Consider the following 17,996-nt stretch of genomic DNA (forward strand, 5'->3'; position numbering starts at 1 on the left):
TGCCTAAGCAGCTGTGGAGAACACAAGTAGTCCTCCAACTGCTCTGCTGTGTGAGGGTCCCAACATCCTTGGCATCTGGTCTTCCCTGTGTCCTTTCAAGAGGAGCCCTGCCTCAGTTTGACTCAGGCCTGACAGGAAGTGGGTGGGTGTATCCAGCCCTAGGGAAAGTCAAACAGTAAGGAAATGGCGAGGGCAATTCAGGCCTGAGGGTATCAGTTAGAGTCCCTCCTACCTCCCTTAACTGGGCCCTTTGCACTTCCATTGGAGGGATCTGAGCTCCTTCTGAGCTCTCATCATGGAAGGTGAGGCTTTTGTGACTATGCAGCCAGGTCCCAAGCCCAGCTTGAGGGCCCCCTGGAAGACAGGCTGCTGTTTAGGGAAGTCAGGGAACAGGATGTAGTACTCTTCCCCACATCCCTTCTAGGTCACTGTGTTAATGTCTTTGACCAGCCCTGCAGTCAACAGGCCTCTGTGACCTAGGGGCTCTCTAAGAATCTGGACACATCCTTTGGGGAATTCTACTCACAGGAGACTCTATGACTCCTCTGGAGTGAAATGGGGGCTCATATCGTGCTGTGCACCCTAGCACTAAAGGGGAGCCTGGAATATTTGCTGAATGTTAGACAATGGCTTCTGGCTCTGTTTCACAGACCCCTCGCTTTGTGCCCCTGAAGTATGCCTGGCCAGCCGCCTCCCCTCCCTGCCTTCATGTCTACCCTTGCTGGGGGTGGCCATGCCCTAGGCTGAGGTGGGTGGTGCTGGAGTTCTTACCTTGATGTTGTCCTGCCAACGGTGGGCTTTCTGGAAGTTCTCTGCAGCATCGGCCAGTCTCTGAGGGACAAAGTGCAGGAAGGTCAGAGGGTGAGGAAGGTTGCCTGCCCCATGCCCCCCAAAGCCTGAGATATCTCTCAGTTTCAAACATTCCCCAGCTTGCTAGGTGAGCACTTTCCTGACCACAGTTGGGACCACAGAGGAAAGGCAAAGCCTATACAAAGTCATCCAAGTGGCATCTCCCTGGGACTCCCTATACTTCAGCCCAGCAATGTCTCCTGCCTAGAGGATAGCAGGGGTACCCCAGTATACCAATGCCATTCTCTACCCCTACAAACTAGTGTCATCTCACTGCGAAGAGGAAGCCCTCCCCAGCCAAGGGTAAACTATTCCACAAGTTACAGAGTACCTCATCTCACCAATGTACCCCCTGCCCACACCTGCCCAGGGCCCAGCAGGAGGTACCCACAACCCATCTCCCATTGTCCAGGCCCACTGTCCCTCTCTCAGTCTTCCTGAGCCCCTTCCTACAGGACTCCCAAGCCCTCCATCCACATAAACCTGGCCTATCTTTGGGGCTGGTTCCAGTGGCCTCTGCCAGTGAAGCCCTTGTGCCTGTGAATCCCATACCTGCTACTGGACATGCAGTGCTAGACTATGCTGCCTTGCAGAGATACGGCAGACTCAGTCCTGCCTCTCACAGATCACAGACACATAACTGGGCAGAATGACCAAGGCAGGAGTAGCTGAGCTGCAGGAAGCTCAGTGCTGTGGGAACTCTGGCTGTCAGGAAAAGCTAGCAGGGAGAGGCACTGGAGTCTGGTCACCCTGTGGGCCTGAACCCATGCCACCCAGAGGCTCTTATTTGGTGCTTCCTATGGATCATGTCCCTCTAGGACAGCAGTTCTCAACTTGTGGGTCGCAACCCCTTTGGGGGTTGAACGACCCTTTCACAGGGGTTGCCTAAGACCAGCAGAAAACACATATTTTTGAAAAACATTTTTGCACACATGAAGTAGCAACGAAAATAATTTTATGGTTGGGAGTCATCACAGCATGAGGAACTGTATTAAAGGGTCGCAGCATTAGGAAGGTTGAGAACCACTGCTCTAGGAAGTCTTGGGGCTCTCAAGGATGGAAAGGAGTCTGACTCTCTGGGACGTCTTGCAGAGATGTCCTGTTAATCATGACAACTATCACCATGAGTTGGCCACCTACTGCATGCCAAGCCCACCCCCAGCCAGTGACACATGTATGAGCACCTGTAATCATTTATAAAGTGGCTAATGATGCTGTTACGGCCCTCCTCAGATTAGAATAGCCAGGCACAGAGCTGGTGAGCAGCCTGCCTGAGGTCACAGAGAGTCTGGGTCATGCTGGACCCCTGAGCCCAGCCCTTACCCTGACATTTGCTCTTCTCAGCCATGACCAAGGTCTAAAGACCACCTTCTGTAGGGCCTACCATGCTCAGTGATCTCTCACCCAGTCCCATCCCATCTAGACTATAGCCCTCCAGGCCTATAGCCCTTCTCAGAAGGCCCTGGCCCCTGGATATTTCAGGACACTTCAGCCCCATCTACCAACACAGGCCTGATATGGCGTATGGATCCCATGGGGGAGGTTCTAATAAAGCCTGGCAGTTGCCCATTAGAGGAAAATGGGAGTTGGGCTTCTCCTTCAAAGCATAGAGGGTAGGACCCCCAAGTGGAGTTGTGGTCTCCACTCTGCAGGGGCAGGATATCAACCCCCACAGTTAGGGGGAGTAGCTATAGCCATCTTCACTCCTCTAGGCTTGGCCCTGTTCCTTAGGCTAAGAGCACTGAGTAGTGGGAAGGCTGAGGCTGAGGGTCCTGGGAGCCTCACAAGCCAACTCCCTACCTCATAAGGCTTAGCCTTCATGGCCTCAGCCTCCTCTCCTTTGCAGACTTGGTCCTCTGTCCACCTTTCATTGCAGGGCCTGCTTGTGTAAGGCCCATACCTTCTTCTGTCCCCCAACCCTGCCTCCATTCCTGGGTCTTCAAATACCAGAGGCCTCTTGACTCCATGATGCTTCTCATGTCTTGCCTCCAATCCTGTGCCCTGCTGAGCTGCTGGACCCTTCCCTGGAATGCCCCTTAGACCCACCTGAGCTCACAGCACCCCCTTCTGGAACAGGCTCAATTCACTCTGGATCCTCTGCCTCCACATTCTGCCCTTGACATCACTCTAATCACCTATTGTTCATGTCCAGTGCAGGCTCTGTCCTGGCCCAGGAGTTAGTATTCCTCTTGTCCTCTTCATCTATTCTCCATGTAACACCTGGAGTCTTATCTCAGAAATGTAGATCTGATCATGTTGCTATCCCCTGCCCCTAATCCTTCAGGAGCTCTCTGCTGCTCTGCATATAGAGACTAAGCTATAGCTATAGGTTCTGTAGGACCCACCTGTGCCTGACTCCTTTTTTTTTTTTTTCCCATCCTGGGGGCTCCTCTTAGCCTAAATCACAAATGCCTGCAGCACCTTCCCCCTGGCCCCAACTGCTGAGATGAGTGAGGCACCCAATCCCTAAGCCTGCGGTGCCTTTCCACAGAGGACATTATTGTGTGACAGGTACAGTTAATAGCATTTGTCACCTAGAATGCACCAGGCACCAAGCTCAGTGCTTGGCCTGGAAGATCTGTAAAACTTAGGGAGGCAGCCCCTGAAGTTACACCCTGAGATGTGAAACTTGGCCAATCACTGGCACTCATCTCTCAGTATGTGGTGGCCCAAACCTTCATAAGAATCCCAGATCTCCCTCAAAGTGGGCCTGGAACCCACATGGGGCTCTGTTGAAGCCACCACCCTTCTCAGAGGCTAAGGTTGGGGTAGAGTATAGAACCAGATCAGGTCTCTTGTCACAGAAAAGCCACAGGGTAGATGGGGTTGCAGACACCAAACTGGCCCTAATGGAAGTCTCCAAAGTGGGCCATTGCCTTGAGAAACTGTCTTCTCTTGCCCCTACCTCCACTCCTGGCTGGGGGGTGCAGCTTCTCTACCCTCAGGGCTCAACTCTGACCTTAGGATTCCCAGACCCCCAAACATGGGGGCAACAGGCCCTTCCAGATCCCTAGTCCAGCAGACAGGGCAAGGGAGACATAACCCAGTGCCCAGCCTCCTTGAGCTCACAGAGTCCTATGGGCTCAAAAGCCCAGATCAGCCTGACTTGTGAATAACGGAATCGCAGTAGCCACAGTGAAAGAATTACCTTTAATCCTCAGAAATGATCAAGCTATTATTTTTTCAGTGTTACAGATCAATCAGTCCATCCCTGGATGCTGGACATGTGGAAACTGCTAAACAGGCAGGCCTGGTGGTGGGGGAGGAAGGGCTGAGGCAGCCAATAGGGTAAAGTGGGCAAGGCTGTGGCTGCATGTGGTCCCAGAAGGTGAAAGGACTGGAATCATCCATTAGTATGCATGAGGGGCCCTGGAGCACTGCCCTGGGTTCAAAACTTGGCTTCCTCAGCGGCACCTATGGCTAAAAGGAGTAAGGCGCCGACCCCATATACTGGAGGTGGAGGGTTCAAACCAAGCCCCAGCCAAAAAAAACAAAAAACTTGGCTTCCTCAACCAGCAGCTTCAGCCCTCTGGCCCTCAACATCCTACCTGTAAATTGGAGACAGTAACAGAACTTCCTTAGAGGGTGGGTAGGTTCTAGGCAGCCCCCTTCTGCCAACTGCTAGCAGCTGCCCATAGCTGGCCAATCCCCTGAGGTTTCCCTAGTTGGCTGTTGCCCACCTCTGGGCTTTCCTCTGTTATCTGCTTGTTTTGCCTCCTGAGCCCTATCAGACTATGCCACCTCTTCTGGAAGTTTCCTTCTGCTCTTGTCCAGCCTCTGGACAAGGTGGGTTTTCCCCCCCTCCCAGGCAGAACATGTCCTGAGGCAGGGATCTCTAAGCTTAGTCCTACCTCCCTGGTCTAGGCTGACACTCAGTCGGGCTCCTGTCCAGAGCCTACAACAGTCAGACCTGCGCAGGGATCATTCTCCTAGAAGTTCCCTTCCACCTCTTGTGGGTCTTCCTGATAGCTCAGGAGCAAGAAGGATGGAGAAAGAAATTGAGGCACAGAGGTAAGGGGAGAACCTACCAGGACAGCCAGCAGGGTAGGGACAAAACTGGGGTACCAACTTGGTCCTGTCTCCAAGGCACCTGTCTGTATGGGGGAGATGAGCTCTATTCCTGGCCCTGACCCTGAGTGCCTGTCCCCCTATGAGTGGCTCCCTGCTCAGGCTCTGGGCTCTACTCCTGGAGCTGCCTGCAGTCTCTGGTTTTCCTGCTACTAGGCTCCTATACCTGCTGGCCCCTTCCTGTCCATTCCTGCCCAGACTCCAGAAGTCTGGTCTACTCCCTCATCTTTGAGAGGTTTTCTTACCACTCCCTGACCCCTGCCAAACCTGTACCTATCCCCACTGTGGCAGTCAGGGAACCCTCTGCCACGTCTGCCTTCCCTCTTAAGCTCTGGGCTTGGTGGGGGCAGTGTCTGTTGGATTTGAATTTAGTAAACTAGCCCTGGACATACAATGAATGTCTGCTGAGTCAAGGTGAGTGTGTCTCTGGACCTGCATAGAGGGCTGGACTTGAGTCTGGCTCTGCATGGCCAGCCATGTGTGTGGTTTAACCTCTTTGACCCTCTCTTCCTCACAACATCCTGGGGGGTGAGGATTGCTTATGAGGGTTTTGCTACTACAAAGTCATTGATGGTGGCCTGTGATGTCCCCCCACTCCATGGCCATGGCATTAGAAGGAAGTGCAGTGGGACTGCTGAGTGGGGCTGCTCACAGCCAAGTCCATCACAATAACAGTGGGCATTTTTAGAGGCAATTATCAGAGAGTTTCACTTAACAATCAATTTCCTTTAGCTCTGGGAATATTCTTCTAGGAAAAGCAAGAAAGAGGACTGGTAGTGCACTGGGCTGGGGAAAATACTCCCTTGGGGAGCAGCCCCTTCCACAGATACCTTCAAATTTCACTGTTCAACATCTTTCAGTTGTCTTGGAACGGAGACAGACAATGACTTGAGATAAGAGACTTGGGGCCAAGATGGGTGTCCTTCAGAGGCGAACCCTTGGATGCCAGGGCCCCCCTGCAGGCCTAGAGCAGAGGGGGATGAAGGGCTGGAGCCCTCAGGTGTCCCCATCACCCTGGGGCCTGCTCCTCCTCCTAGGCTAAGTACTCCCCTCTTTCTCCTTGGCCTCCTCCCCTCACCATCCCCTTACCTGGGAGCCCCTCTCTCCAGTGCTAGTAGCTCCAAAAGGCCTGGGGTGCAATTGCCCATCAAATAGGATTTATTCTGTACAGCTCAAAGGGAGAAATTGTAAGAGCTTTTTAGTCTTAATTAGGTACAGCTACCCCTGCTTCCTAGAAAATACGAGAGGCTCAGAATAAAAGGTCTTAAGCCTGTGCAATACAGGATGTTGAGATTGGGGGCACTGGGGACTGAGCTAGGCAGAAGCGGTAATGGAAGGGGTCTTTGGGTTAAAGGTGGGGGGGCAGCAAGAAGAGCAAAGCCCTAGCACCAAGTTAGTGCCTTAAGAATGCTGCCAGAGGGCTAAAAGGAAGGCAGCAATGACAGGATAACACCAGACATGGCCTGGCACCCACCTTAGGCCAGGGCATCACTAACTGCAGTGCATCACATGCCAGGCAGACGACTGGGCCTCTTCCAGCAAGTAGGTTCCTCTGTTTCCCTTCTTTAATGGTTAAGGGGACTGAGGCATGGGACATTACTACCACTGCCCTAGGCCCCTGGCAAGGAAGTGGTGGAGGGGGCATCAAACTTAGTTTTGCCTGAAGCCAAGGCCCAGCAGCATTGGCAGGGAACATCCCAGGGAAGAAGCCAGATCTGGCCAGGTGATCCTCTCCCCCTCAGAGTAGTTCCTTCACCATCCCTCAGAAGAAGGCATTAGTAACTGGCCTACACAGTGCTGTTCTGAGCCCATCCCTCAGCCTTGGTGTCCCTGGGTCCAAGTTGCAGAGGAGGGTGAGCACCAGAGTGCCCAGCAAGCTTAGCACTGCCCCTGTTGTCACCCTTTTCCCCTCCCCACCTGTATTAGCTCTGAATTGTGCACAGATAGATACTAAATACAGATTTCCAATTTCCAGAGCTGTTATGGTCTAATGAGTAAATAATATACATATTTAAAACTGTCTAAAAACATATCTGCATAATTTAAATATCTGCATAATAATGAAGCAAGATGCTGCTCAGCAAGGAGGGAGCTGGAGCTCCAAGGCTGACAATAGGAGTGGAAGTGCAGGCAGGGCTGAGGGGTCCTGGCCCTGAGTCTCTCCTTGCTGCCTTGGCCTGGAGCAGGCATCTGTGCATACACCTCCTGCTCCAAGCAGGTCCATCCAGTCAGGAACCAGGAGAATCCCCACTTATCCTTGTCCTTGCACAACTCATGGTCTGGGGGTGGTATGTGTGGGCAGGAAGCACCTGCTATGTGAGTGATGGCTGGCCCTCTGTGGAACATGATGTGCTCAGAACTGAGGGGGCACACCCTCACTCACCTTCTGAGGGGAGGACCTGTACCTACCCCCATTTTGCTGGGTTCTGAGGTAGGATGAGCAGTACCATGACCTATGCGCAGTAAGTGATGGAGACACACTGGTGGCAGTGTTTTCCTGTCAGGTAAACCTCACACTAGCACCTCCTCAGGCAGGATGGGCACTTAACCCTGCTCATTCTGCAAGGCCCCTTTTGTCACTTCTTGCTGCGTCTACAGTGGACATGGCTCCTGTCCCAAGACACATCTTAAGGTTAATACTCGCTCTTCTAGTATTAACCGTGCTTCTAGCTTAAAGATAAAATCACCACCAAGACAGGAAAACAAGTACTCATGTCCCAGACCAGAATTCCAGCAACTGAAAATCTGCAAGGAAAATAACAAACACTCCTGGAAGGGAGGGTGCAGCAGGGAACATGAGGCCCTTGTGTTGTTGGCAGCAACAGGCTCCCTGACCTTTTCCCTCACTGGCCACACGCGTTTGCGTGATGAAAAAAAAGATGAGTAAAATGGATCTTTTAAATAAAATAAGGTCAGAATACATGTAACAAGGAAAAACTCATTCAAGTCTCCATTTCTCTCTGTAGCAGGGTAGATACCGTTTCTCCAGAGGCCTGAGCATGCTCTCTCTCTGGAGGCAGCACAGCCTTGGCTATCAATTCTTGTGCCCTTTGGTCCAGTCTGAAAGGGGCAAGCTTTGTTTTATTTACCAGAAAAAATGTGAAGTGAGGGGAGTGAGGGGCAGCCTGTGATGGAGATGGGGAGGGCCATACAGTGACCACAGGGTTAGGGACCTGGTATCCCAGAGGCTGGAATTTCGGACCAGACAGGATTTCCCAGAACATCTTGGACTCCCAAGGATAGTTGCCATGTTTAATTTGTCAAAAGAGGACACTTACTACGGTGTATCTTAGAATGGGTACAGGCGAAACTTACTAAATGCAGAATACAAATGCCTACATACAGTAACTAAGAAAATGCCATGAAGGCTACGTTGAACAGTTTGATGAGAATATTTCAGATTGTATATGAAACCAGCACATTGTACCCCTGGATTGCACTAATGTAAACAGCTATGATTTAATAATAAAAATAAATAAATTAAAAAAAAAAGAGGACACTTAAAAAAACCCACTGTCTCCCACAAGCTGTCTGGTAGATTTATTGGTTTCTTTCTTATCAGGGTACCTGTTAAGAAAGTGGTATGTGAGTGGTGCTTGTAGCCCAGTGAGTAGGGTGCCAATCACATACATGGAGACTGGAGAGTTCGAACCTGGGCCTGGGCCAGCTAAAACTATGATGACAACTGCAGCAGCAACAACAACAACAACAACAAAAATAGTCAGGCGTTGTGGCGGGTGCCTGTAGTCCGAGCTACCTGGGAGGCTGAGGCAAGAGACTTGCTTAAGCCCAAGAGTTGGGGGTTGCTGTGAGCTGTGATACCATGGCACTCTACCCAGGGTGACAGCCTGAGACTCTGTCTCAAAAGAAAAAGAAAAAGAAAAAGAAAGTGGTATGTTACCAAAAAGTGAACATTCTAACATCAAGAGGAGGAAGACCTGAGCTCTGAGACACTCCTCAGGGAAGCAAAGGCAGTAAAGTGCCATTCACAGGGGGCCACATACATTCCACTGACTTCATTGCTTTAGTTTTAGACTAGACTAGGTGGGTTGTGTGTGTCATGGGACAGGAGCCAAATATATCCAATGTGAACAGGGTGAGGGGCAAGGACAGGGGCTTGAATTTACAAACCAGTTTTCCAGAAATGCAGGTGAAGCCCACCTCCAGCACCAGGATGCTTTGGGTGCATGGGGGTGAGTGTGGACCTGGAAAGCCACAGCTGGGGCTGCAGGGCAGTCCTGGCTCTCAAGGCTGTAGGTCTCTACCCTACCCAGTCACTGCTGTTGCTCCCAGGTTCCCTGCTGAGTACCTGTGAGAGGTGCCCTGATAAGAAATGAACCAATAAATCTAACAGACAGCTTCAGGTGTGTGTTTGGGCCCTGGTTCTGGACCTAGTCTGGCCCCTGATGAACCCAGAGCCACTGGGGCTCATTGCTAGGTACTGCCCTACCCAGCCCAATCCCACATAGGCTCAAATGGGTTAGAACCTGACAACCTATCTGGCACTACTACTCAGACCCCAGCATGAAAGCCACACATCTGCAGGTAAATGGGTCCCTGGCATGCCAGGTGGAATTCCTCATAACTTTTGCCAGTTTTGTCAGTTTTCCTTCCTCTAAATTAATGAGCCATAATCCACTAACATTTGTCTCATCCTTATAAAAACCCATGCAGATAGCATCAGGGGAAGGTATCAGGTCAGGTGCTGTTGGTCACTCTTTGGTTAAGGGAGCAGGGTGACACATTATCTGAGTGTCCCATGGAGCATGGTACCCCTCATCAGGCCACATTCTAGACACAGATGCGTATAAGCATGGGTATGACAATGGTCCCTCACCTCTTCCTGAAACAGAGGCTGGGAGACCTGAATTCCTGAGGCTTGGCAACTGACCCAGCACATAATTTGGGGAGCACTGCCCTCAATTCTCTGGACTTCAATCTCCCAGCTGTATAATGGGGAACAGAACCCTGCCCTGCTCCCTTCAGGGCTGGCACAACTACTTGGGAAGTGGATAGAGAACAGGGTGTAGGTGAGAGCAGAATGTGGACTCTGGAAATCAGAGACACAGTCCCAGCTCCTGGGTTTCTCTTTCCCTTTCTTCACCCCAGGCACCTCCTGACTGGTCCCCCCACAAACTTGGCTTCTCTCCTGGGCCTTCTCACCTTGGCTTGACCGGCATCTCTGAAGCTCATCTCTTATGCCAATGGGCTATGCCTCTCCTCAGCACTACCTCTACTGGGAGCTCCTGTTCATTGCCCCTCAGCAACCCTCTGTACCCCCTAGCTTCCAGCCTTGTCCTGCCTCAGGCAGGCATCTAGGCATCCAGGATCCATTTGAGTATCCTGCTCGTCCAAACCCACCCAAGCTGGGCTGTCATTTCCTCAAGGTCATCCTTTGGAAGCTGGTTCCCGCTGAAGCCCTCCCAAGACCCCCTTTTCACCTTCTTGACCTGACCTCTCCTGAGTCCCTCAACCCAACTTCAGGCCCCCACCAAGCTGCTTGGCATGAGCTCATCTGCCCTGGCTCCCACACCTTCAGGCCTTCCCCACAAGCTCCTGCATGCCCACCATGGCTCCTGTGCCCTTCCCAGCGCTTCCTGGATGTCCTGACAACTTCCTGTCAATATCTTTTACAAGTTTCTGCCAACTTTATCATTTTTCCACCACACTGATTTGAACTCTGCCTTCCTGACATGTTCAGGTTCCAAGCCCTTGTTTGTGCTGTGCCCTAAGCTTAGACTTCCCTTCCTCCTCTCTACCCCTGGCCTCTTCCTCCTCATCCTTTTGGAGTCAGTACTCATCTACCTCCTCCAGAAAGCCTGGTACCCTGCCAGGCTGGATTCCCAGAATCCTCTGTAGGGTTTCCATCATTGCATGTGTGTCTGACTCCTTTCCAGGTCTGGTCCCTTGAGAGCAGGCACTTGGTTCATGGTTCTGTGAGGCTCCAGTGCTGGGGAAGCCCATTCAGAGCAGAAGTGTTAAATGGCCTCAGGCTCTCATCATGGTCCATGGGGTAAGGGATGGATCAAGAGTTGTTCTCAGAGATCTTTTGGCTCGGAAGCCCTAAGTTTCCCTGGGATCAAGACAGCAGGCCAGCAGCAGCACTGACAGAGATGGTACAGGCGGTGAAAGTGTAAGTAGTAACTGAGTCTAAGTACAGGCCTCACCTGGTACCCCATGCGGAGCAGTCCAAGGGGCTGCCTCTGGGGTCTGAAATGCCGGTATCTGTTCCCTAGGATCTGAACCCCACTCTGGACCTTGTGAAAATGTCACCCACCAGCCCCACTCAGTTGCTGCCAAGTCAGTGATGAAATGGTCAGGAAGCAAAAGCCACCAGGGCTCTGCTAGAAGAAGAAGCTGAAGCTGTTGATGTGAGTGCCTTGTCTGGCCAGGTCAACCAGAAGCTGAGTCCCCAGGAAGCTCAGCATCCCTTGTTCTGGCTCCAGACTTGTGTGTTTTCCTGACATGCCCTAAATCCTCTTCCAAGAAGCCTTCTCAGATGCCTCTATGCCCATGGCCCAGAGACAGGACACATGAGGGTGGTGGTTCACATGGGTAAGGGTTGATGTGACCCTCCCTCCTTCTTGTTAAGGAATGTTTACTGAGCATCCACTATGTACATGGCCTGTGTTAGGCATGAGCAGGTTAGGGAGGAGCACAGACATGGCCCTAATCCCATGTGGGGCACCATCAGTAGGTTCTTCTTTATACCACACTGAACTCCTTATGCTGCAATTCAGTCCCAGTATTCTGAGCACAGAACTTGCTGGAGTCTTTCACAATAAAAGCTGCCCAGAGTGGCAACTTCACTGGCAGAATTGAGGGTGCTAGGAAGCCCCTCTGCTATGGAATATATTCCCACATGAAAGCTGAGTTTGAGCTCCTCACCTCAACTAGAACAGCAGAGCCCAAGTCCCAGCCAGGTCACTAGGCTCCCTTCACACGATGTTATTTTTATACTTTTTCTAAAACACAGCCTGAGGAGCAGGCCCTTCTCGACTCTATTAACATTAGGAATCTAATCAGTAATCAGGCAGCTCATAATTTTCTGATTAGTTCTGATTAGGCTCAACCTCAGAAGAAGGAATGGGACAGTGAAGAGGGAGGTGGGGCCAGAGGGGGCACTGGCTGGGCTGGGGTGGAAGGCAGAGAGGAAGAGCCTCTGGCCCCACTGTTGCCTGTACTTGGGAAGGAATGTGGAGTGTAGTCATGGATTGCACTGGGTCAGAGGGGTTACAGCATTAGAGAGCAAGTGCAGCAGGGGAAGCGGAAGGGCTCTCAGCCCACCAAATCAGCAGGAACCGCCCCGCAAAGTCAGGCAAGTTAGGCCAAGACTTTCAGCACCATGGACAGAGGTGAGAAGGCCAGGCAGAGTGGCCTTAGTGCCAGCTTTGGGCAACTTCCTCAGTCCCACCCTGCCCAGGACCCTCTGGAATGATCCCAGGAATGATCCCAGATGTAGCCCTGAGTGATGGTGATAGTGACAGACAGGGTGGGCCTGCTGAAAGGGCAGCAATGCTTGACCTTGGACATAGAGAACCTACTCTAACCACTCTAGCTGAGCACACCATAGGAAGGTCCTGATTTGGCGATCATCATCTTCAATGTGGAGACCATGAGATCAGGGGCCCACTGGCCTCTCTGAACAATGTGGCAGCTCAGGCTTGGAGGGACTTTCCAGGCCACTATGCCAATTAGGGACAGAGCCTGGACTTGTTCTGAGCCATCCTACGCCCGGGCGAGGTCTTCTTCCTTTGTAAGGCCTGTTTGTCACCTTTGTATCACATGCTCAGATGGGATGATGGGGCTAGCCAAATTAGACCTCCTAGGCTAGCCACTGTCCTTGACCATAAAGTCCCCCTGCCCAACTCTTCACCCTCAATCTATTGCCCTTCTTCATTGACCCAGACTCCTTGAAGTCACACCCTAGAGTCTTGTTTAAGTCAGGGTCAGAGTGACTCTGCCCCTGGCCCTGGGCCAGTATTATAGGTTGTCATCCCTTATTGGATACAACCATCTGGGTGACCTCTGATGAAATGCATGAGCCTGTTGAAGAAGGCATACACAGCTAATGCCATGCAAATTGGCATGGAGGCAATCAGCCTGACTCTAAAAGCTGCCCCACCGGCCGCAGGCTGGCTCATTGTCTTTTCTGTCAATTTACATCTCATTACCCAGAAGGCTGTGCTCACAGGCTTAAAAGAGGTTAAAAGAAAAGGAACCAAGCAAGCCCTACTGTGTCCTGCCTCCCACTAGGACAAGTGGGATAAGGCTGCTTGGTGGGCTGCCACAAGAGGTCAGTCCTATCATCTCCATCACCACCACCCACATTACCCCAGTCACCACCAGAATTTTACTCCTGTGACCACCATCACCATTATCTTCATCATTACTGGTGTTCTCCCTTTAACAACTGCCAACATCCCCATGTTGGCAATGCTGGTTGCTGCCAGCATTACTCTACCATCCACCACCACTGTAACTCTTATCACCACTGCCAACATTACTTTTTTTTTTTTTTTTTTGTAGAGACAGAGTCTCACTGTATCGCCCTCGGGTAGAGTGCCGTGGCGTCACACGGCTCACAGCAACCTCTAACTCTTGGGCTTATGCGATTCTCTTGCCTCAGCCTCCCAAGTAGCTGGGACTACAGGCACCCGCCACAACGCCCGGCTATTTTTTTGTTGCAGTTTGGCCGGGGCTGGGTTTGAACCTGCCACCCTCGGCATATGGGGCCGGCACCCTACTCACTGAGCCACAGGTGCCGCCCCCATAGGTAGGATTTAATTTTCTTAAGCTGTTTCTCTATAAAGTTTTGAGTATGTGGTCTGATTATGCTTAGTATTCCTTATCTAAGCTAACATTCCAAGGTGAGTGTTAACTTTCTCCAAGGACTCTTATTCTTTCTTTCTTCTTTTTTTTTTTTTGTAGAGACAGAGTCTCACTGTACCACTCTCAGGTAGAGTGCCGTGGTGTCACACAGCTTACAGCAACCTCTAACTCTTGGGCTTACGCAATTCTCTTGCCTCAGCCTCCCAAGCAGCTGGGACTACAGGCGCCCGCCACAACGCCCGGCTATTTTTTTGTTGCAGTTCAGCCAGGGCTAGGCCCGAACCCGTCACCCTCGGCATATGGGGCCGGCGCCCTACTCACTGAGCCACAGGCACCGCCCTGCCAACATTACTTTCATTATCCATTCACCACTGCCATCATCATTGTCAATGTTGTTCCTGTTACTACCATTACCATCAGCTCCACCATCACAGCCATTGCCCACTACCAACTCCACCTCCATCACTGCCTTTAGCATCACCATCACCCCACTGGGGCCAGCTCAGCTGGTGCCTCAAGTCTCCTGGTAATCACCACCATCATTACTGCCTTCACTACTACCTGTACACATCACTTCTACAGCACAGCGAAAAGTTAGATGAACATATAGAGACCACTCATTCTTCACCTTTCTCTGACCACTGCCCTCCAGCATCATTAGAGGGTTAGGGAACCTGTAAACAAATGATTTAGTGAGGCAGCATGTGGTGGCTCACGCCTATAATTCTAGCACTCTGGGAGGCCAAAGCAGGCAGATCGCTTGAGTTCACAAGTTCGAGACCAGCCTGAGACAGAGCGAGACCCCAATTCTAAAAAACATAGCCAGGCATTGTGGTGGGCACCTGTAGTCCCAGCTACTTGGGAGGCTAAGGCAAGAGGATTGTTTGAGCCCAAGAGTTTGAGGTTGCTGTGAGCTATGACCGTAGCACTCTACCTAGGGCAACAAAATGAGACTCTGTCTAAAAAAAAAAAGTGATTTAAAGGCCAGGTATGGTGGCTCACACCTGTAATCCCAGCACTCTGGGAGGCCAAGGCAGGTGAATTGCCTGAGCTCACAGTTTTGAGACCAGCCTGAACAAGAGTGAGACTCCATTTCTAAAAATAGCTGGGTGTGTGGCAGGCTCCTGTAATCCCAGCTACTCAGGAGGCTGAGATATAAGAATTGCTTGAGTCGGAGAGTTTGAGGTCGCTGTCAGCTGTGATGCCATGGCACTCTACTGAGGGCAACAAACCGAGACTACCTAAAAAAAAAAAAAATGATTTAGTGACCAGAGACCTCACAAGAAACCTAAATCTGGCCTGGATAACATGCCTAGATGCCTCAGGAGGGAAGCCCTCAAAGGCCAGGAGGCAGGTGTGGTGCCCATCTACTCTGGCAGGGCCCTTAGTTCTAGCAAGAGACCTGGGGCCAGGCAAACAGTGATAAGCAGTCATAGTGCCCCATAGGATAGAGTCAGGATAACTGGCTCATGTGTGTGTGACATGGACAACTGACACTGTTCTCTGAATCTTGATTACTTCATCTCTGAAATGGGCCTCTAACTCCCAATCTCATGAGATTGTGTAAAGATGAAGGTAGACAGTGAAAGGAGAATAGTGAGCATCCAGGGCTGGCTCAAAGGGCACGTAACCCTATGGGAGAGAGGCCCAATTAGACTAAGCCCGACAGGCATTAGGAAAGGGAACAGTAGACACAACTTGAAGGACCAGGCCAGATCAAGGGAAGAGCAGATTCGAAGTGGGGTCCTTGGCAGGGGCTAACATGTGGAGGGGGAACAAATAGGCTTCTCTGTGGGGAGGAGAGCAGTCAAGGCCAGGGCAGCGGATGTAGGCCTTTGGTCTTCCTGAGTCTTCCTTGGCCCAAGGACCTATGTCTCAAGTGTCTATGCTTACCAGCATGGCTGAAACTCTCCCAGAGTATATCACTGCATTACAAACATGTTCCCTATAAGTCCCTTGAAGTCCAATCATTTCCATTCCACTGATGAGGTCACCCGGGCACAGAGAGAGTAAGTTCCTCATCCAAGACCACACAGCGATCAAATGGCAGAGCTCAAACTGGAATCCAGCTTTGTCAATGCCAGTGCTGGGCTCTGCCCACTCCCTGCCTCCCTGAACAGCAAGGTAAGAAATGAGGCCACACCAAAATATAGTTGGGGTTCCCCAAAGACATCATTCGGAAGAGTAGGAGCTGGAGCCAGATCTTTGCATCCTGGCTGTCATCCTGCTTAGTGTAGCTGCCTGAGATCCCTCTGTCCTTCCCCAACCACCCCATAGGGTGGCTGCCCACCAGCTTTGGGACACAAAGCTGGGCAATGTCTTGCCTGGAAGCAATGCTGGGGGCTCAGGCAGAAGTGACAAGTGGACAAAGGACTGGAGGTGGAGGGTGGGATGGTCACAGCCTGGGCCTGGCTGCCAGGTGGAAACGCCCAGAGTAAAAGCTGCTCTGAATACTGGCTGCGTCCTGCTGCTGCAATCAGCCTCGACACTTGGTTATTATGAGGAGTAAAGGCGGCCGGTGGGACAGCTGGAGCCGTGGTGACAACATTTAAGGCGTTTGTCAGAGCTGTGGGATATGGACTGCCAGGCACTAATGGCTTCGGCTCGCTGCTGCCAAGTGAAAGGAGGGTGGGCAGGCGGAGGCGGCCTTGCTCCTTCCTGGGCCCCGTGCCCACTCCATGCTGCATGACCATTCCATGACAGGTAGGGTCCACCTGGGCCTTACAGACACCTAGCAATGGCCACAAAGTCATGGCACCAGCTGGAGAGGGTGGGGCAGCAACAGGGTAGCAAGTGCCTTCCCATTTGGGGCATCATTGCCACCTCTACCTCCTTTTAGGCTGTAGTCCCTCTCTCCTGGGACAAGGGTCTGAAAGTCAGTTCTCCATCATGTCATCTCACAGGAAAGGAACCCCTGAATCCCAACAGGTTCAGCCCTTCATCTCCTCAGTCCTTTGGGTTGGATACTGTATGGGAGAGATCCTTCTGGTCATGGACCCACAGTGGATTCAGATCCACCCCAACTTAGTGATTTCAGGTTTCCTGGCCTCAGTTTTTCTCCCTGTAAGATGGGAAAATGGCACTATCCACCTAGCCATTCATGGTACATGGCCATATGGATGAGAAAACACAGAATGCTGGCCACTGAGAGGCCAGCTGCACTCAGGCTTATGAGGAAGGGCCAGCAGTAGAGTCAGATGACTCCATGGGGAGGGGAGTGTGGACCCCAGGGGCTGCTTGGAGGAGGAAGTAACTCTGGAGGAAGCACCACAGCAAGCTGCAGGAAGTGGGGTTTCTAGGGAAGGAAGACCCACGGCTGGGTGACTGGGTAGGGCTTTGAGTAAAAAGGACTCCTGAAATAGGCAGGTCAGAAAGGTGTCTAGAAGAGCACCTGCAGGAGCCAGCACTAGCACTGTCTGTACCTCAAACAGACCCATTGTCATGGGCAATGCCACTGAGCACTCACTGTGCCCAGCACTGCCCACTGAGCCCCGCAGCTGCCCCTGTGAAGCAGGTCCCATTCCTACCCCACTGTAGAAGAGGAAACTGAGGCTCAGAGGTGGATACTCAGTCTGTCTGTAGTCACAGTTCTTTGAGGGAAGGAAGAAAGGTTGACCCTGGGGCCATGTCACCAAGTCCCTCTCTGCTACTCACTGATTAGCCCAGGAGACACCCTAGCCCCTCTGAGTAGGGGCCTTTATCTGGCTATGGGTCAGAGAGCATGGAATAGGGAACACCATGTGGCTAGGGCAGGGATCTAGGGGGCAGGAGGAGACCTGGGCAGACCAAAGCTCTGTCTCAGATTCACTCAGGGCACTTGTCCTCCTCCTGTGCAGTCTCGGAGTTCTTGTCCCTTTCCCAGGGCACAGACTGAGACCAGAGGAAGTGGGGGGTTCCTGAAAGAAAGTAGGAAGTTGTGTGCCCTGCCCAAGGTCACCCAGTGAGTGCTGGTCCCCAGAACCCTTCTTGTACCTGTGGTCAGCCTCCTGCACTGCTGCCAGGCGTAGCCTGGGACCCTCATGGCAACAGGGCTGGGACCTAGGGACTCATAGGGGGAAGCTGTGCTTGGCTCTGCCTAGATGGACGACGGTTGCCTGAAAGAAGTATTGTGAGGGGCAGAAGCTCAGAGCCAGGCCTACTCCCCAGAGGAACAGACTAGGGTCCTGGGCTGGCTGGCAGGCCCCAGGGGTACCCTTATGCACCTGTCATGGGCTTACTAAAGTTCTACTATAAGCCATCTTTACTCC

General features: G+C 51.9%; 1 protein-coding gene across 8 annotated transcripts in view; it reads right to left on the reverse strand.

Moving 5' to 3' along the window:
- CACNA2D2 (calcium voltage-gated channel auxiliary subunit alpha2delta 2) overlaps positions 1-17,996 on the reverse strand; it is a 139,742-nt gene that overhangs the window by 31,968 nt on the left and 89,778 nt on the right. For all 8 annotated transcript variants that reach the window (XM_053598433.1, XM_053598431.1, XM_053598432.1 and 5 more), the window contains exon 4: positions 772-831. In XM_053598433.1, the coding sequence (XP_053454408.1) occupies positions 772-831 (60 nt within the window). The remainder of the gene's footprint in view (positions 1-771; positions 832-17,996) is intronic.

This window comes from Nycticebus coucang, chromosome 8, assembly GCF_027406575.1.
Source record: "Nycticebus coucang isolate mNycCou1 chromosome 8, mNycCou1.pri, whole genome shotgun sequence".
NCBI classification, from domain to species: Eukaryota; Metazoa; Chordata; class Mammalia; order Primates; family Lorisidae; genus Nycticebus; species Nycticebus coucang.